The sequence below is a fragment of the Haliotis rufescens genome, unplaced genomic scaffold, assembly GCF_023055435.1.
Source record: "Haliotis rufescens isolate VD_foot unplaced genomic scaffold, xgHalRufe1.0.p SCAF_12, whole genome shotgun sequence".
Classification (NCBI taxonomy): Eukaryota; Metazoa; Mollusca; class Gastropoda; order Lepetellida; family Haliotidae; genus Haliotis; species Haliotis rufescens.
Window position 1 is genome coordinate 14307280 of NW_025963802.1, and position 22479 is coordinate 14329758.

General features: G+C 43.4%; 1 protein-coding gene across 6 annotated transcripts in view; it reads right to left on the reverse strand.

The window, feature by feature from the left end:
* The window catches only part of LOC124119573 (fibroblast growth factor 17-like), a 137583-nt gene that overhangs the window by 24773 nt on the left and 90331 nt on the right, over positions 1-22479 (reverse strand). The window contains exon 1 of one of the 6 annotated variants that reach the window (XM_048393377.1): positions 11421-11501. The exons of 4 other annotated variants lie outside the window; for them this stretch is intronic. In XM_048393377.1, the coding sequence (XP_048249334.1) occupies positions 11421-11497 (77 nt within the window). In that variant the 5' untranslated portion in view covers positions 11498-11501. Of the gene's footprint in view, positions 1-4325; positions 5557-11420; positions 11502-22479 lie in introns of those variants that run through there. One more of the 6 variants, XM_046482126.2, reaches the window with a different exon arrangement.

Consider the following 22479-nt stretch of genomic DNA (forward strand, 5'->3'; position numbering starts at 1 on the left):
TTCCCTGTTATCGGGGTCAGTTATGTTTTGCTGTGAACTCATAGTTATCTAGTATTTACAACATGCTCAGCTTTCTACGTATTCGCGCTTTAACCCGCTATTGCCGTACGCTACGTGCTCGCATTCTGTTATCATGAATTTACGTACAGTACGGGCGAAGGCGCCATGCTGCTGCTGTCAATGACCTCAGTAAATTATTACATACACCTGAATAAGGGGGCAGTTGGGTAGCCGAGTGGTCCACGCGTTCGCTCGAAAAGCAGAGATCACGGTTCGAATCCCAAACTTGTACTTCATATGGTCTGTATCTGGTCCCCCGACGCGATACTACTAGAATATTCTTAAACATGTACACTTATGAACGGAATAAACGTTCTTCATCAATATCAGAATTTATAGAAACATTTTTTCTTTGTTTGAAAGCAATACGCAACATTTGGACGGGCCGTGGAACGAGTATTGATCTACACGTGCTGCTGGCGGAGGTTGTTTTCGAGGCACGGGCGGGATTTCCCAAGTGTGGGCGTTCCGGCTTCGCCACAGGTGTGTTAATCCTTCTGACTTGAGCGTCTCTTCAACCAAGGTGTGAAGTAGCTGTACCAGACGGCTGTGTCTGCCATGTACGTGTGTGTGTGTGTGTGTGTGTGTGTGGTTGTGTGGGTATGTGTGTGTGTGCACTACATTGCGTATGCGGGGGCGAGACCCCGTAACGAGCCGAGTTTGTTGTGTCTGCGGTTTGACTCCCTGCCCTGTGTGCCAATAGGTGGGACGCCCACTTCCGTAGACACACAAAATCTGATTTATCGGCGAAATGAATCTTTTATACACAAACGCCAACGTGATGTAAATTATGTAGGTTTTGCGAGAAGGTCACACGGGGTTTTAGCACATTAGCGGTTGTTTGCCCTTGCTCCAGGAGGACACGGTGATCTTAGTAATACGTTTCACAAAAAAACATCGCCTCTCTTTACTCGGCTAACAGAACCGTATAACAACAGAACAATTGTCATAGGAACACCGGACATCTCTACAACCAAAATATTTAAGAAAATAATAACAATAATACAAATAGAACCTCGTTAATCCGGACCCCGCTAAGCCGGACACCCAACCTCCTGGACAGTACTGCCAGGAACGCATGTTCCAAACGTACGTTAATTCATACCATTGACTCGTTAATCAGGACGATCACAGATGGTAGTCCGGATTAACGAGGTTCCACTGTCCTTAATTCTGTCACGCGATATGACGGGCTGCTACTGTGGGGTAGCCCAACGGACAGTAGCCTAGTTACTCTATCAGTTTGGTTGTGTGTGGCCACTAATTGACACTAAACACTACAGTTAAACTTGATTGTTTCTAGAATGCCAAGGCACATGGGGCGAGCTCTCTGAACGTGCCTCGTCGTCGCTGACGCCTCCACGACACACGGAGGCCAGGGCTCCCCTCTTCCTTCTTTAGAAAATACCTGGCCACGTCACCCTAAAAAGAAAGGTCTACAATTGCCTACAGTTAACATAACCCTAACAGTGTATAGCCACTAGCACCGAGTCACTCCTTCCTAAAGTTGAACGAGTGATGGCGAATTTTTATTGATTTTTAACGTTTAAATAGTCAGTGTCTTCAGGATGTACCTATATCCTATTCGCCTTTTTTTTATCTACCGCAGTATTGTTTCAAGGTGATGCAGAGTAAATCCTAAAGATGAAAGTTGCTGTGAAGAATCCCATCAGAGTCATGATGCATCTACCTGTGCAGGTGAACACTGATTGATATTCCGCCCACAGGTAAAAAGACCAGGCACCGGCATACGCGCACTTACATTGCACATCTTAAACTCAGTCGCATACGTGGGCTGCCTCGCCAACCCAACACAGTTACATAACATGTGCTCATTGGCTGCTCTCTAACCATCATTGTTCCAAAGGGTTTTGTGCTGTTCATCATGATTGTTACCTGGTACAGCAGATGAATGATTTTAAAGCATTATTGTGAAAAGATTTTATCATGCCATCATGATTTTATTACCTTCATCTTCTCTTCATTCGTGGCATTTGAATTAAAATACAACGAAACGCGGTCTCATTATTTGTTCACCGTTCACCTGGTTTGTCGCTTGTTACGCTAGCGTAAGAAATACACACTGCCTGATCGACATTAAAGCAACCCAATCTGTCGTGGTTCTGACCTATACCGACGCATCCATGTCAAGAACATAAAATAATCACGAACTGGCACTCAAGATTTCAAAACAACACGAGCAGTTCTCGGGTGTGTGTCAGCCCTAGGCAGCTGTTAAGGCATAAACTATATGCACACATAGATATCTACGCTGGAACGTTTGTGTATATGTTCGTATAAAAAAAATATATGTCCTACTGGTACCCGTATAGTCTAATAGGTAAGGAATATATTTGTCATGCAGTCAACCGGGTTTTCCAAAATAATTATATTTGATAGTCCTATTCTGTGTAAAACACGTGATGTGCAGAAATACTGCTAAATACGACACATTTACTCACTCATTCACTCGTGGTTATACATTTTGAGGGGAAACAGCGGTAGGATTTCCCCCGCGCTAGACGTTAACGCTGAGATCGTGCCTGCCTTAGATTGCAGCTAATGTAATGACACACATCGTGAATTTGAGACGGGTTAAACTGAGGCTTTATAAAGCCTCGTCGCATTCTCAATGACGGCAATCCATTGCACTAAATACTCTATGTGTTACAGTATCGGCAATGTACACCTGTAATCAGTTCTGGCTTTCATCCTCTCACCTGCCCTTCAACATCTTGTTAATATTAAATCCAGGTAAGCTAGCCCACCTGTCGTAGGGAAAATTGTAAATCGTCTATCTATATTGTAAGAGAAGTGTACTTGGGTCGCATACATGTTGACGTCGTTGCTTTGCTGTTGTAGCCGTCACAGGTGTCGGGTGCTTGTGTAATCTATCAGTGATTTGTAGTTCGGGGATATTGATACGACCTGTGTTGTCGATACCTACTCAACTTATATATAAATAACTAGGATATGATAATGATCAAGGTTATTTAATTTATGTAACTAGGTCGAATCAAGATGTGATGATACCTCTCTCAAGATTACGTGTCTCAAATAAGGGGAAAAGGTCGATTGAGATTATCAACCTAACCTCAGCGTAGCCCTATCGCTCGACACTACAGGTCTCAATTAAACGAAGGTACATTTGCCCACGGCAGATGGTTTAAATACTTTTAAAAACTTTAGCTTCCGTCGCCTACATGCGGCGCACGTTAGTGTCAATGGGCATGATAGATGCTCTAATTCTGATGGTTATATAACGACAGGCTTTCATCGTGAAGGAAAGACTTCCATTGTCTTAGAAAAAAACAACCAGTATAATACTAATTCATCTTCATGGGGATTTTGACATCTTATGGGTTTTTCTTTGATAATTAATTGGATCAAAAAGTAATGAAATAATTCAAGCATGCATCCACTACATAACTGACAAAACACTTCTCAATTAACATGATGAATATGTCAGGCAGACCTATCACTTATTCAAATCACGTCAAGATGGTTTTCCGGCGTTATGTATGCTACAATGTTACAGGATAGCTCATTTAACATCGATTCTCTGGATGGTGTTGCGAAGACTCTCAACAGCGCCCCCTATACGAACACTACTTCTCCTCGCTAAATATGTTCCCTACCAACAAACATCTCATTCACATCCGAAAAAAGTCGATGCTTACTTGAAGACGGAGTACAGGGTCGAAGCGAACAAGGGCTCCGTCCTGTGTTGTCAGCAGATTTGGGTCTAAGGTCGACTGTGAAGTTTAACTTCAAGTCTCACAATAAATCCACAGTATCAACGAAGTCAACTAACGTTTTTTTGGTTCGATTTGTCCTTGTAAATTTGTTAATACACAAAGTGCTAATTCTACAAACATATTTCAACAGGAATAATATTGAAATTTCTTTTTCGGATATCAAATTTGTTAGAATACAACGAATATAATTAAAATACACTTAACCCGCGTAAATATTGGGGTAGTGGCAATATGAGGGGTGAAGGAGGGAGGGGGGCATTGCATGACGAGCGTCCGAGCGGGCCGGGGACATAGCCGGCCGGAAAACTACTATGGTTGATATGCCTAAATTCAGTTACATGCTTCCCAAGCACGTCACCCACATGCCGTCTCGCAGTAAAGGGGGGACGCGAAAATAACACTGTGAGTCCCATGTCTGTGTCGGCCCACGGACTGGCTTGAAGGCGTGGTTTTATGCCGTGGGAGGCTGGAAATAGAGGGTTTGGGTCCGTGTAGGATTGAACTTACCTGCATGGGCTAAATTCCCAGGAAACAGCGCCTGTCCTCATACTTTGCCAACACCCTGGGCGAATTGGACGCTCGCTTCCATTCTAAGTGTCACATTCACACACCTGGGGTACACAACTTGCCTTCCATCGGAATATTGAATAGAAATCCACTTTCACGAGTAACTGGTGTTTAAAATAAGCCCAAACACTGTCGAGCCAACCACACAAATCCCACTATCCAACACAACAAGTTGAAATCGGATGGACAAAAACACTTTTTTTTACACACTGAAAGGTTTTACACAAGAGATTCTAACTCCTTAAAAAATCTCACTTGTCTCATAAAAAATGAGCCTTGATTAGTAAAGTTGTTTTCCAATCATGTGCTCGTATCCCAAAAAATCGATGAAAACAACACAAGATATCCATTTAAAACACAAACACAAGAAGTCCTGTTATAGAGGTATCCACACTGGTCTCCCGCTAACCCGTCTGAAGGCAGTAGAGTTTGCAGGCGGGCCGAGGGGGTGGGGAATCGGTCCCGGGGGGTGGGGTATCGCACCCTGCAGCTATGGCCGGACACGCTCTGTGGGGGGCGGGTGGTACCCACATCGAGCTCCGCTAGTCCCCCCTACTCTCGGGTACACGTGGGTAGCTAGACACCATCCTGGCTTGAATCGGTAAATAAAACACGTGCCTCCGAATTCCAATTTAAATTCACTTTTACAAAAACACACAATTTAATATGAAGTTCGAAATCAGGTAGTCCGTAGCGAGTGAAAGGCGAACCGAAAATCGATCCGGCAGAGTCGCCCTTGTCCTTAGCTGTGTCAGTCATACAGTGAAGTGAGATTGGTTGGTGTGGGGAGAGGCAGCCTGCTTGCCTGTAGGCTGTAGCGAGAAGCTAGCCGACGTACCGCGGTCCTCCCTCCCGCAACGGATGGCTGGCCGAGTCTCTCTTCCCTTCCAGCTCTCCTCTGATTGGACAGAGCGGGAGACAATAGCGGTCGAGAATACACTGTTGTCAACTCAGGCCGATGAGGTCGGGATGAGAAATACAAGTGTCGCAACTTCCCTCTGTCCCAATAAACCTTACAAATTTCTCCACAGTTAGCTAAAATTTACTCAGGGAACTTTAACAAGATCATCCTGTTCTCACACCTGAAACTGGAACACCTGAGGCCGGCCCCCCAAAATAAACGAGGACAGACTTGATCGGCGCGCTGTGTCTGTGTAAACTAACGGCGAAAAAAACTGACTCCGGGACGCAATGCGAGGTAAATATAGTTTGTGTGACTGGGCGACTGTGTGACAGGGAAGCGTATACCGAAGACCAGTGAATGAATAAAGCCGACAAGCGGGCGATCACCTCGACAAGAGGCCACAGCCCGCCGTCACACGGTATTCGTTATCACCGAGACGGCAAGAATTACCTCCCCTTACCTATAAGCCCGCGGCCCTCATCACACCTGCCGGACAAGATTAGCATTTTAATGGGTATACCTGACATCGTGGCCACTGGAGGGGGGTAATGAATAGAATCACATAAAATAATCTGACAACTTGAGAAATTATTTCGTACCTCTGTTGTGGTTTTAAGTTGTCATGCTTTATGAATTTGGGTGTACAGTAAGACGTCACAGAATCGCTGTAAGAATGTACTAGCAGTAAGAAGGGTTGCTCACTTATGTTTTAAAAGAGAATTTGAAAGATATCCTACTTGTTTAATGAGCATCCTTGACTTGCTTACCACCTGTCGGACATGTCATCGTTGAAGGTGGCCAACGCTCTGGGTGGGTGTTATTTGCTGGGGGATGAGCTGTGCACTAAGCATGGCAGAAAACGTCTTGTGATTTAATCAGTCACATTTCTCACACTGTATTTCACTCTCGAGCGAGTCACTCGCCCTAGGCTGGTATTATGATATCTTATCCAACTAATCCAACCCACAGTGACCCTTGCTACAATCCTTGAAATACCATCTGAGTATATTTTATTTCCCTGTAACAGTTCCAGCCGTTATGCTCCTATTGAACAGATTCTATCAGCGACCATAGACATCTGAGCTTACTGCACCTTATAGTTTCGAATAAAAACTATCTTAGTCGCTAGGGAAACATGGCAGCGACCTTCGACGTTAGAGATACAGTGCATCATGACAGTTTCGACAGAGGGTTGCTTCACCTCGGCGTAGCATGGACATTTGACGTTAGAGCTACGATGACTTGACAGTTTCGAACAGCGACCTTGGTGGTCGCTACACCACAACACAGCAGCGACCTTAGACGTTAGAGCTACGCTGCAACGAGACGGTATCGACAGGCGATCTAAGTGGTTGCTTCACTGCGTCATAGCAGCGACCTTAGACGCTAGAGCTAAGCTGCAACGTGACGGTATCGACAGGCGATGTAAGTGGTTGCTTCACTGCGTCATAGCAGCGACCTTAGACGTTAGAGCTACGCTGCAACGTGACGGTATCGACAGGCGATCTAAGTGGTTCCTTCACTGCGTCATAGCAGCGACCTTAGACGTTAGAGCTACGCTGCAACGACAAGCGATCTAAGTGGACGCTTCACTGCGTCAAAGCAGCGACCATAGACGTTAGAGTTACGGTGCTATATGACAGTTTGGACAATCGACCTTAGACGTTAGAGTTACGGTGCTATGTGACGGTAACGACAATCGACCTTAGACGTTAGAGTAACGGTGCTATATGACAGTTTGGACAATCGACTTTAGACGTTAGAGCTACGGTGCTATAGGACGTTATCGACAATCGACCTTAGACGTTTGATTTACGTTGCTATATGGCGGTATCGACAAGCGACCTTAGATGTTAAAGCTACGATGCTATAGGACGGTAACGACAAGCGACCTTAGTGCTTGCTACGCCATGAGATGGTAGCCATCTGAGACGTTGGGGCTACTCTGCAACATGACAGATTCGACAAGCTATTTCAGTCGCTTGAGCAACATTATGGTTATTTAAAAAGCAAGGACCCGTGTTTAGTGTTTAGATATCAGCAACATGTTGATGCTGGCGGCAACTTAAGTCATTACAACCTCACTACAACCTATCAAGGCGGTTTCTCATTGCAATGTCAGACAGGGCATGCTACACTGCAACATGGCATCTCACCCAACTGCATCACCTCAACCGTGCTTCCCTGCTACGACGATGTCCGTTACGCAGACAGATCTGTTGATTTAGATCAGGGCCACAGAAGAGAAATCACTCGACCACTGTCCATCAGGATTCATGGCTTAGCCTTTCAGAAACTATTTATGAACACTTCGGTATTGGGAACTGACTGGTCCTGTGAAGTCGATAAATCTGATCCTGGTATTGTTAACTGACAATAACCACTGACTGTCTCTGAGACCGGGCGGGGGTGTATGAGGGGATCCCTGGCTATTAACGTAACGCTGTTGTTGTGATGCGACCGAGCATACAGGGTGTTTAAGGAGGTGTTGAGATGCTCTTAGGAAAGTTGAAGTGGTCAGTGATGGCTGACAGATGCCTCTTAACTGCAGTTGGTAGTAGTTCGCTATGTACTGTTAAAGCTGGAGAAGGAGCGAGAGTTTGCAGTCACATCAAATTTAATTCATTGACCGTTGATCATCGTCCCCCTTTAAGTAAGTGCATAATGTCATGTTTATTAATGCGCCGTCCCCGGGATATGATTCTCATTAACTTCATTTGTTTGCGCCCTTCCATTATAGTCGAGATCGGGTTGCACATTCCCATGAACTGGGGGCTGACTTGAGCTGCAGACCCTCATTGCCATGTGGTCTCGAGTTAGCTGCAGACCCTTGTAGCCGGCCGGTCAATCACCTATATCACCTGTAGGTCGAGATTGAATTGCCAGCCATCATGTACAGGCCAAGGTTGAGTTGCAGAGCATAGTCTACAGGTCGGGATTGAGTTGCCAGCCGTCATCTATATGTCGAGATTGAGTTGCCAGCCATCATCTGTATGTCGAGATTGAGTTGCCAGACATCATCTATATGTCGAGATTGAGTTGCCAGCCATCGTCTACATGTCGAGATTGAGTTGCTAGCCATCATCTATAGGTCGAGATTGAGTTGCCAGCCATCATCTATATGTCGAGATTGAGTTGCCAGCCTTCATGTACATGTCGAGATTGAGTTGCCAGCCATCATCTATATGTCGGGATTGAGTTGCCAGCCATCATCTATAGGTCGAGATTGAGTTGCCAGCCATCATGTACAGGTCGCGATTGAGTTCCAGACAACCGTCTATATGTCGAGATTGCGTTGCAATCCATTATCTTCAGGTCGAGACCGAGATGCAAACAATCATCTCTACGTCGAGATTGAGTTGCCAGCCATCATCTTCAGGTCGAGATTGAGTTGCCACCTCTCGTTGTCATGGCTGGGCGTCTGACTGTGATGGTTCCAATCCCAACAGAGTACCGCCTCAATAGCAAGACGTGGTTGTCACAGATTGTCAGTGGAATATTGATGGCAGGTATAAACAATGATGGCAGGTTGAGATAACGGACATCACCAGTTCAGACGTTGTAGCTACACAAAGCTGGAGTCGAACATATTAATATCACACGAAAGGACATATTAATATCACACGAAAGGACATATTAATATCACACGAACTTTTTCAAGGAATCCATGACACAGTCCCACCCAACAATGTACACAGTTTCATTTACCTAGACTTTATAACATCGACCATTGTGCAACAAACTGAATGCACCAAAACTATATATCACCAGTACAAACCAAAACAAAATATGAATTGTGAAATGAATGCCTTTAATCTCTCTGTAACAGCAAATGACTATGGTTTTACGCCGCTTTTACTAATGGAACTTATTATCATGATTATTATCATGATTACACAGTACCATCGACACGGAAAACAGACATCTGTCCACGCATGGCAATACATCGTTGCTACAGAGACAGTTTGTGAAGCCCATTTCTGGTGTCCCCCGCCGTGATATTGGTGGCATGTAACAACAGAAGTTCCTCTTTACGGTATAACGGTCGTATGCCGACTAATAATGAGTAGAAGGGCCTAGTGGGTAATGAGGGAGACTTTCCCCCATGTATCAGCTAACATGAGGGTCATCAATCTCTTCATCCCAAATAATCCGTGTTCATCCGCTTACCGGGTGCAGTGTCTCAATAAACAATAATCATCTATTATTGTCGTGATACAGACGGTGATCCCCGCGACTGACCATGGCTATTAATTAAAATAACCATAAAGAATCAAAGGCCAGGTCAAAATGAATGACTTCGATCAATTTGTGAAGAGAGTCGTTATTGTAGTTTCTGCGATGAAGTAGAACCACCTATTCCATGGTATGTGTATTTCGTATATGATCATATGTTTACACGTGTAACCTGTATGTAGATAGCTTCATACGTGTATTCTGAATATGAACAGCTTCACACGTGTATTCTGTATATTTATACAGCTTCACACGTGTATTCTGTATATTTATACAGCTTCACACGTGTATTCTGTAAGTAAACAGCTTCACACGTGTATTCTGTATGTAAACAGCTTCACACGTGTATTTTGTATAATATTATTTATACAGCTTCACACGTGTATTCTGTAAGTAAACTGCTTCACACATTTATTCTGTATGTAAACAACTTCGTACGTGTAGTCTGTATGTAAACAGCTTTGCACGTGTAATCTGTATGTAAATAGCTTCATACGTGTATTCTGTACTATGTAAACAGCTTCACACTTGTATTCTGTATATTATGTAAACAGCTTCACATAATTATGTATTCTGTATATCTATACAGCTTCACACGTGTATTCTGTAAGTAAACAGCTTCACACGTGTAGTCTGTATGTAAACAGCTTTGCACGTGTATTCTGTATGTAAACAGTTTCACACGTGTATTCTGTACGTAAACATCTTCACGCGTGTGTACTCTATGTAAACAGCTTCACACGTGTATTCTGCATGTGTATACAACTTCACACGTGTATTATGTTTATGTAAACAGATTTAAACTTGTATTCTGTATGTACAAACAGTTATACACGCGCACTTTGCAAACTAGAAAATGAGCGTCAGGACAGTGACTCCCTCCACCCTAACATTGGGGCGTGGTCTGCTTTCGTACAATCTTCTAATAGCACGTATTGGCTGACAGAGCACAGTATCAATACATCGCCGGACTACCCGTCGTGGACTCCCAACTGAGACAAACGTTACAAGTCCAACAATCACCTTTTCTCGAACTTAATTTAAGAGATGGAAATTGGTATTTAATGAAGACCTTGCCAGTAATTGTTCCCCTTTGTATCTTTGTCCTATTTACCTTTGACCAGTGGTCATTCAGAGAGAGGAACGCGTGTCTCAGCTGCGCCCCTGACCATCCCCACCTACGCCCCCTACCTGACCCTGCCTTTTACGGTCTACGGAGCGTCATCACTAGTGATGGGCTACCAAACCTGAACCATCCTACCCTATCTCCCATCACCATCGCCCTGCCATGTACTCATCCCGGAAGTTATGTCATTAGACACCTCCATTGGTAACGCCTCGAAAAACCCATTGTTCCAACCAATGCCATGTTTTTTATGACAATACTGTGATATAAAAAAAACCATGTCGACAGGACGATGAATGTATATGAAGCCAATTATTTGAAAATCAGAATACATATCGTCTTAATTTATGGTTGGTTTGTTGTTTAACGCTGCACTGAGCAATATTCCAGCTATATGACGGCGGTCTGTAAAAAATCGAGTCTGGACGAGACAATCCAGTGATTATTATCATGAGCATCGATCCACGCAATTGGGATCGATGATATTGATGTTAGATATTGATGGTAGTGATTTAAAAAAATTAGACAGAATACATTGACAGCGTTAAATTTATACTTTCAACTTTAATGTTCATACTTTTAATTTTGAACTCCTTAATTAATTATATTAATTTGACATTTTTCGTTGAAATACGATATGCTTAATATTCAAAACACAGTCAACCCCACCTGTCATTGTTAGAGCGCTTGCCTTATCTAACACCTGCGCCCAAACCCGGGCCGGCTGGTCAGTTATCTGACGTCCCCACTCTCATACCTCACTCCCTACCTGGTTATGATATCTCTTGTCCGGCACTGGTCAGTCTTGCAGGTGCGCGAACATAATAAAAGAGCAAGTTTGTTCATTCTCCGCGTGAACTTGGACCACGCGGGGCGAACGTCCGTACTGACCGGTCCAAGTGTCGGACAACTTGAATCAGCCCCCCACATAGCAGGAATTCTCCAATCTTCTTCTTCTAAGTGGGTAATCCTGTGCGATTATTGCTGATATTTCACACGATGCAAACTAATCTTTCACTGAAGAATGTCCACGTCAATAGTTAGAACGAGGAAAACCAATCTGACGTGATGACGGTGGTACTCCCAGTACAGAGGAGCTCGAGACGAATGCCGCACCCCACCCAGAGCAATACTGAATTCAAATTGCATGGGGGTTCCCTCATATCAATCCTACTATGGCACGAAGTGACACAGTTGCATATATAAATCCTACTACGCAATATAACCATAAAAGGTTAAAATAGCATCAAGTTAATCCCTTGAATTGACACACGAACAATCATTCTGTGAAATAAAACCATTTGAGGGGGGTAACCTTGATATCCAGGATGCACTCCTAGGTTACTGGCAGACACATCATATATTTAAAAAAATGTTTGTTTACTCTTTATGTGTGAGACCCGGATGTGTTGTATGCGTTAAATGATACTGGGGTAACTTCATACTGTCGACAGTACTGGGTTAGCAACACCTTTAAGGGAAATACGGAAGTACGCGCTATTGCTTGTAAATTGCCCAATAGAACGTCACCATTTTGTACCGGTCCGAATTATAGAAAGATTATGAAATATTTTAACCTTATTTAAACAAACTTCCGATATTACTATAGCTATAGGGTTTTAGTAATGAATATGTTTGTTTGTTTGTATTTGTTCAACGCCGCACTTATAAAAATTCCAGCTATTTGACGGCGATCTGTTAATAGTCGAGTCTGGACCGGACAATCCAGTGAGCATCAATCCACGCAATTGGGAAACGATACATTCATCAACCAAGTAGGCATTAATGAAGTCTTATCAGAAAAGAACATACAAAAAGGCTGACAAGACATTCAGTAAATCATGTGAGGAATCGAACCCGGATCTTCGGCGTGACGAGCGAACGCCTTAACCACTAGGCTACCCCACAACCCTCCATTTCTAAGAGGTATATGTAACATTATGTACAATTCGGAAACGAAGTAAGTTAACACAGCAGTCATCATCATCATCATCATCATCATCGTCGTCGTCGTCGTCGTCGTCGTCGTCATCATAATCATCGTCTTGTCGTCGTCATCATCATCATCATCATCATCATCATCATCATCATCATCATCAGTACTAGTATAACCATGCTTTCATAGTATGCTTGGTGTATACGAAACGAGTACATGTAATATATATAAATAAACGAAAAACTTAATCGCCCTAATTCCACTAAGCATCTCCATTCTCGTTGTATGGCTGAAGCGACTAAGAATAAATATAACATTCACTGCATATTCGGAAGTTTCGGACGAATAGCGGCACACTTGAGTAACCACAGCCTGGTAGATATAGCGTTTGCTCGTCGCGCCGAAATCCCGGTTCGATTCCCTTCAGGTGGCAAATAACTCGTATCACCCATTCATAGTTTATTATTAATGGGATATTACTTAAGGGTCAAATTAATGGCTCCTGTCAACAATCATTACATTTTATATAACAATTTATTATGTGCTCTCAAATACGCACTACCACAAGCCAACTAAAGGCTGTGAATGCAGAACCACAAGTACTAGGAAAGCTACAGTCTCGCCGCCTGCAGTCTCGTCCTTGTTTATCTCATGCAGCATCAACTGTATTGGATTAATCAAGGAATAATATCTGTGTATTTTATCCCCCATGCAGTGGCGGTTGTGGTCGTCATGTTATCTTACCCCCAGGGAGCTGAGTTGAAGGGAGGGGGGATAACGGGAAGCTGAGCACATGCTTGCTGGCACCCAAGGTAGATTGCAATGCAATGGCGACGGGAAGTGTTCCCAACGTCAAGGGATTGATGCTCCCCTAGAGTGCTCTCCTGGAGAACAGAGAGGTCTCTGTTACAAAACCAACAGCAGGAGACCCCGACCCTCTCATGTATGTATGGGAGGGTGGTATGAGAACCCCCACCCTCGCTATTCTTTAGAGCGATATATATGCATTATCTGTCCCTAACAACATAAAGGCAGTGGGACCCTTGTCAAGTTAAGCCTGTCGCGCCTTAAAATCGTCATATTATTGGCTGTTAATCCCACAACGATCCATGCAAATAGCTGGGGATAATTCCTAGATTTCAATTCAATAGACACCAATCTGTGAAGACATATCGATAAAAGACTAATATTTGTGAAATCTTGAGAGAACTGATAGTAAGTAAACGAAAGTGAAGTGTGGGTAAGTGAATGAAGTGGGACTGAGAAGGCAGCGAGTAGAAGTGCGAGGGATTGGACACTGAGTGGCATGTGGAGACGGGGATTATTGCCACAGAGCGTGCATGTACACCCACAGCATCAAACACACAGAGCACTTGAAGGGCAGGTATCACTTCCCGTATCTGTGTCATCATCTCTCTGTTCTCTACATCACGACACAAGATATATGTCGGTGGTATAAACAGGCTCGCGTCACTATATAGATATAACGGAGTTATTCGAAAGGTTTAAACCACGTCGTTATATCGTATTTTTTTAAAGGTGAAATTCATGTTTATAATCCCATCTGGGAGATTTCACATTATCAACTTTGTTTTATCCGACGTATAGGGGAAACGACAGTTTGGGTCAGGAATATGAAATCTGATAAACGACACATAACATAACATATCGGGGGCTTAAAGCTACTTTGAACAACATTTCAGTTACATCACGCGTACGGCTGTCAACTTAATGTTAAAAAAAGGTGCCCCGAGTCAGCCACGTAAACCATTTCGAACTGGTAAGAAGGTTATGGGGAGACATTCAAAGGGTCATAAACGGGTGAATCTATGATTTTAACCCCTATCAGCGGATCCTGGTACAGTTAACGGCCGCAGCAGTTTAACAAAATTAATTTTATTTCCGAAATGGGTTAACCTAAATATATCTAAGTTTCCTTTTCCAGTCTTCATGTATCAATCATTACAAGACTATAGTGTAACACACAGATTGGTATCCTACGGGTTAAAGCGTTCAAGTGGACCAAGCAAAGTGGCTATCCGAAACGTAATTTAATTTTTAACAGCCTCGATGTATGAGGCAAGTGCGTGTCACTTAATTGACATTGAGATGATAACGGTGACGTAGTACAATGTAAGGGATTTACCGGGGGATAAAGTAAACGTTCGGAGAGTTACGTAAATCCCCTTGATAACATCACGACAAATATGATGAAATAAAGATAACGGTATATCTTTAACACGGAAGCAGAGGAAAACAAAACTATTACGTCACGTTGTTTAGAAAACAATTACGTATTCTTTAACTGCATCAAATCCTTGCTTGAAGGCACGTGAATATAAACCCGTACTGCTACAGATCTGAGAGCGTGATAACGCACGGCACAATCTGTCAATCAGCGGATTTGTTATTGATCAGGGAGCTAGATAAACCACGACACCGCCTGTCAATCATCCTCATCACAGCTGTCATGCTGAAATAGACTCCAAACTGAAATAGACCTTTACAGCCATACATACAGATTGTCATTACATCAAACGTAAGGCTGGAACACATATATAGGTCCATATCCATAAAACACCCATGTTCAAAAAACCACTCAACTTTTGATAAGGATATTCCAAATATTCTATAAAGGGGCGGAAGGTACAATCTTGTGGTTGCGTTGGCTCGTCAAGCCGAAAACCCGGTTCGATTCCCCACATGAAGACATCGTGTGAAGCGTATTCTTGGTGCCATCTGCAGTGATGTGATTGGAATAATAAACCCAACGCACTCACTCACCCAGTATAACAGCACCGACGACGTCATTTTACGTCTTTATGTGTTATGAAAGAAATTGAAATATCCCAATCGAAAGTGCAGTACTTTTCGCGTAGCTCAATGAAAGTTATCTGTTTATAACAAGAATATAGAACCGTTACGTAAAACCAAAGACATATATACAATACAATATACGTCTTTGGTAAAACTATGATTAATCTAAGAATTTACATGTGATTATTGGGCGGTCGGGTAGCCTAGTGGTTAAAGCGTTCGCTCGTCACGCCGAAGACCCGGGTTCGATTCCCGACATGGGTACAATGTGTGAAGCCATTTCTGGTGTCCCCGGCCGTGATATTGCTGAAATATTGCTAAAAGCGGCGTAAAACCATACTCACTCACTCACTCACTCACATGTGATTATTTGTTTCAAAGACTCACTGACAGTCTCTATACATTCACATTCTGCATGGCAACAAAACAACCTGTCCAGCTACGGATTAGGAAAATTCGCTTTTAATTAACTTATAATATTAATAGGAGGTCGACGAGCGGCGTGCTGGAATGTGGGGGTCCTGTGGCGTCCTGGGGTGCCGATCAGTGACTGTGTGGGGTGACAGATCGCAGCTGGCGACGGCTGACTCGCGGCAGACACTATCTGCCTGTCACTCACACATCCGCACTAGGTCAGCTGACATCGACAACACTTTGACACAACACGATCACTCCAATCAGGTCAATATGAGGAAATCCATGCGTGCCGTACATACCTCTGATCTACATCCTTTTAGGGGAGCGAGCCGATAGGAAATAACTTGTAATCTAAGAAGGATGGCCATCACAATTGTCGCTTAAACAAATGTCACCGCTGATCACATGGCGCGCCTCTATCATGAATCTTGTATGTATTAAACATGGGAACTGTAAGCATAATTGATTGATTGTTGGTTGTTTGGTTGTTTGGTTGTTTGTTTTTTGTTTAACGCCGCACGGTGGTTTGTGAATAATCGAGACTGGGCCAGACAATCCAGAGATTGAAATCATGAGCATCGATCTACGCAATTGTGATACGATGACATGCATTAATCAAGTCAGCGAGCCTGATCACCCGATCCCGTTAGTCGCCTCTTACGACAAAGCATGGGTTGCTGAAGATCTTCTAACCCGGATCTTCACGAATGGCTTGCTAGTGACCTATAGGACGGATGTTATAACTTCGATTTAGACGTTTACATATTTTTTTCACTTCTGATATGAATATATATAGATTTTTATCCTATGTTATCATACTAACCATTTTATTATCTTTGGCTGATTTTGCTGGTGTACACAAAGTTCAAAGTACCTGCCATTATATAAATGTTTGCATTTGATAACGGACAATTTATGCTATAGTGATCATAAGGTTAAAAGTACAGACGGCGCCTTTGACCGGTTAACGAAGCATCTTAGAATAAAATAGACGTTGACGCGTATCTTAAAAACAACACCGTGGTGCTTATTGTAAAAAATCCCGGGATGTGTATCCCAAACAAAATACAGTGGTGCGTGTACTCAAAGCAGTACCGTGATGCGTAGTGTCTAAAATTACAATAAGTATTCAGTCGTAGTAAGTAAGAGTTAGTGAGTTAAAATTCAACGTCGCATCGGCATCGGCATTATTTCAGCCATGTAGACCCCCTGTCGTTTTTTGTACAGGGTAATGCACTGTAGTCAGTGTTATCAAAAAAGGCAGCCTGGCTATGTGGGTCGGACCTGGACGAGAAAAACCAGTGGACGATAGTGAGAGCATCTATCCAATCATCTTTGCTAGGGTTCAGATTTGTGGTGCCATGATACTCTTTCATATCGTCGTTTAGGACAGGCATGGACATGGAACACCTTAGTGAGTGAGTGAGTGAGTATAATTATTGCCATTTTAGCAATACTTCATAAAATACTCCACGGCTGGGAACACCAGAAATGGGTTTTACACATTGTACCCATGTAGGGAATCGAACCCGGGTCTTCGGCGTGACGACGGAACGCTTCAACACTGGGCTACCACACCGTGTCTGGACCACCAAAGAATTTCATACATAATCGATATAAGGAGGTGTATAAAAACTTACCAGATATCAACACACATCCCCCTACAGGCGAGAATCTTTCATAGGCTGAACTAAACATTCTGGTGCTGTGGGCGGGGAAAGTCGCCACAGATAAAGCGGATCCGGTAAACGCGAATCACGTGGTTTTCGCGACCGCATCGTGATTACCGCACAGATAAATGACAAGAAACTTGATATTTTACAGAAGCGGGTTATTTCATCGGAGAGTTTCCTTTATTTGAGACGATGTATCGCTTACAAATCGTAATTAATGGCGTTGACACAGCTTCTGTCGGCGTCCCGGAATAGTTCGACCCTTCTCTCCATGTTTGACTAATATGTTCACTGGTTGGGTATATTTTTACAATGAGGGTAATGAAGTGTTTTACATTTACTTTAACTTTAAAGTAAATACTAACAGAAATGAAACCCAAAATAAACACGACGGCATGCAGTATGTTGTTGGAGGCATTGTTGAGAGGCATGCACCTAGTCAAACATAACAGATCAAACCTTCACAGAACAAACAGGTCCGCCACACAATGTAATCATTTTAGCTAGCTTCTCGGCTGTCTTATCAACACGAAGAGTTTTTCTATCAGTACGAATAAACTTCGGTACTACGCGCCTTTTTACATCATCACTGCAATCATGGTACGTTCCGTTGGAGCAATTGGGTTACGTCTTTTATTTCACGCCAATTAAATTAACAGTTTAATATGTCCAGGAGCTGAAGACGTCCTCTCATTCAAGATATTATTTCTTCATTTTCCGTCACCACTGAATAAAAATATTCAACGTCTTGCGACCGCACACTTCCGTCTGCATCAACCCTCTCACCCAAAATAGGTCTGTTGTGTGTATTATCGCAATCCCCTTCCTATATCTGTGATGTATATAATAGCCAGTCTCCTACCTACACAAGGGCCAACCCTTCCCCCACATCCGTCTACACAATAACCAACCTTTCCCCCAAATCCGTTATCACTATAACCAACCCTTTTCCGCACCAAATTCGTCGACACAAAGACCAACCCTTTCACCCCAAATCCGTCGACACAATGACAAACCCTTCCATCCAAATCCGTCGACACAATGACAAACCCTTCCATCCAAATCCGTCGGCACAAGGACCAACATTTCCATTTAAATCCGTCGACACAATTACCAATCATTCCTTAAAATCCGTCGGCACAATAACCAACCCTTCCTCCCAAACTCAGTCGTAACAATAACCAACCCTTCCATCCAAATCCGTATACACAATAACCAACCCTTCCCTCAAATCTGTTGACACAATAACCAACCCTTCCCTCAAATCTGTCGATCCAATAACCAACCCTTCCCTCAAATCTGTCGATCCAATAACCAACCCTTCCCTCAAATCTGTCGATCCAATAACCAACCCTTCCCTCAAATCTGTCGATCCAAAAACCAACCCTTCCCTCAAATCTGTCGATCCAATAACCAACCCTTCCCTCAAATCTGTCGATCCAATAACCAACCCTTCCCTCAAATCTGTCTATCCAATAACCAACCCTTCCCTCAAATCTGTCGATCCAATAACAAACCCTTCCCCCAAATCTGTCTATCCAATAACCAACCCTTCCCTCAAATCTGTCGACCCAATAACCAACCCATCCTCCCCAAATCAGTCGACACAATAACCAACCCTTCCTCCCCAAATCAGTCGACACAATAACTAACCCTTCCTTCCAAATCTGTCGACACAATGACTTACCCTTTCTTCCTCAAATAAATCTCCACAAAAGCCAACCCTTTCACCCCAAATCCGTTTACAAAATAACCAGCCCTACCCCGAAATCCAACTTCACAATGATCAACTATTCTCCGCAAATCCGTTTACATAATAACCAAACCTTACTTTCATCCCTCGATAGTAAAACCAACCTCATCCTGTTTTGCACTGATACATGATAAGGTATAGGTACACAGAATATTGCGCTTCACGGATGCTAGCAGTATTCGTTACGTTCCTACTAAACAAAACACCGCCTAAGAAAGCGAGTATAGTTTTACAACGCTTTTTGCAATATTCCAGCAATATCACGGCTGGGGACACTAGAAATGGGCTTCACATATTGCACCCATGTAGGGAATCGAACCCGGGTCTTCGGCGTGACGAGCGAATGCTTTAACCACTAGGCTACCCCACCGCCCTCACACCACTTAAGAAAACATTTCTCACGAACTACTATTTGTTTTTAAACTTGAGATGTGTTGTATCATTAGTTGGTATGATATAAGACTGGTGTTCCCCTGTACACAAGGAATGCCCGGATGCAGAGCCACACAGTTCCAGGGTGGAGTTTCCCCTCGTGTTCTCCACATGACCCAGCTACTGCCCATGGACTTTGATGTAACCATGGTCTGGATTACGTAGCGATTCTCCAGTAGGCGGCTGTCACGACACGGGCGTGGATTATTATTATTATTAATAATAATAGTAGTGGTAGAAATAGTAAAAGTAGTAGTAGTAGAAATAGTAGTGGTAGTAGCTTGTAGTAGTATCAATAGTAGAAATAGCAGTAGAAATAGTAGTCGTAATAGTAGTAGTAATAGTAGAAGTAGTAGTGGTAGTAGAAGTAGTAGTAGACGTAGTAGTAGTAATAGTAGAATCAGTAGTAGACGTAGCAAGTAGACGTATCAGTAGCCGTAGTAGTAGTAGTAGTAGTAGTAGTAGTTGTAGTAGTAGTAGTAGTAGTAGTAGTAGTAAACGTGATCTGATTCTGGTCGACTACGAACTGTTGTCCTTCCCTCTTCGAGAAAACTCGTTCTATACAATGGCAATATGACGTTTGGAATTATTCCAAAAGTAAAATAAGTTATAAGATAAATAAAATAAGACTCAATGAGAAAAGCAGGATGGACGCCAATCATAAAAAAACCCAATAACAGCTCCAGAGACATCCCCACTCCCTATCCGAATTTCAACTCTACCAAGAACCCAACCACCTATCTGAACTCGACATATATTTCTTAAGACAACACAAACTATTTGCGGTTTTCTGTTGCGCAAGCGTCAGTTGATCATAGCTACTCAATATCACGAGAGTTGGTCAGCGAGCACCTGCTTCACATACAGACAGCAGTTCAACCACAACGTTCACTTGACAATCTGACTCTGATAACATAACCTACTGGATGCCTCGCGTGTCACACATTCTTACAGACGTCTCCGTTATCAGGCCAACTGACACTGTCCACACTAACGTTTCAAACAACACGTGTAAGATACTCAACGTGTATCCTGAAATTGTATATCCTAACGTCAGAAAAACGTGACTTCCGCTATCCAATCAGCCCAACATTGTTGATTATATGGGATCCAGGCAGGTTTCCTGGATCTACCCGATAGCCTGTCAGTTAGCGATATGGCGATCAAACACTGGAACAACACTGACGAACGCCGTACATGTACCAACACTTGACCAACACTTGACCAACACTTGACCAAAACTGAGCAAACTCAAAACCGAAACCGAACAAAAAATGTACCAACACTTGACCAACACCAGACCAACACTGAAACAACACAGGGCCAACACTGGGCCAACACCAGACCAACACTGAACCAACACTGGACCAACACTGGGCCCAAACCAGACCAACACTGAACCAACACTGGACCAACACCAGACCAACTCTAGACCAACACTGGACCTGCACTTAGCCAACATTATACCAACGCTGGACCGACACTGGACCTGCACTTGGCCAACATTATACCAACGCTGGACCAACACTGGACTTGCACTTGGCCAACATTATACCAACGCTGGACCGACATTGGGCCATCATTGTACCAACGCCGGACCAACGCTGAACCAACTCTGGATCAATCTTGTACCAACACTGAACCAACACTGGGCCAACATTGAACCAAAGTTGGACCAACACTAGGCCAACTCTGGGCCAACACTCGGCCAAAGTTGAACTAACACTGGGCTAACACTGCACCAACGATGGGCCAACTATGGACCAACATTGGACCAACATTGAACCAACACTGGGCCACCATTGTTTCAACGCTGGACCAACACTAGACCAAAGTTGAACCCACACTGGGCTAACACTGAACCAACACTGGGCCAACACCAGACCAACATTGAACTAACACTGGGCCAACACCAGACCAACATTGAACCAACACTGGGCCACCATTGTTTCAACGCTGGACCAACACTAGACCAAAGTTGAACAAACACTGGGCTAACACTGCACTGCTGCTGGGCCAACTCTGGATCAACACTGAACCAACTCTGGCCATACTATGGACCAACATTGGACCAACACTGAAATTAACACTGGACCATCACTGTACCAACACAAGACCAACACTGGACTAACTGTGGGTCAACACTAGACCAAAGTTGAACTAACACTGGACCATCACTGTCCAAAATTGTACCAACTATTGAGCAACACTGAACCAACACTGGACCAACACTGAACCAACTCTGGGTCAACACTAGACCAAAGTTGAACTAACACTGGACCATCACTGTACCAAAATTGTACCAACTATTGAGCAACACTGAACCAACACTGGACCAACTCTGGACCCACACAGAAACAACATTTGACCAACAGTGAACCAACAATAGACCAACAGTGAGCCAACACAAGACCAACAGTGAACCAACACAAGACCAACAGTGAACCAACACAAGACCAACAGTGAACCAACACAAGACCAACAGTGAACCAACACTAGACCAACAGTGAACCAACACAAGACCAACAGTGAACCAACACAAGACCAACAGTGAACCAACAATAGACGAACAGTGAACCAACACAAGACCAACAGTGAACCAACACAAGACCAACAGTGAACCAACAATAGACCAACAGTGAACCAACACAAGACCAACAGTGAACCAACACAAGACCAACAGTGAACCAACACAAGACCAACAGTGAACCAACACAAGACCAACAGTGAACCAACAATAGACCAACAGTGAACCAACAATAAACCAACAGTGATCCAACACTCGATCAAATCTGGACCA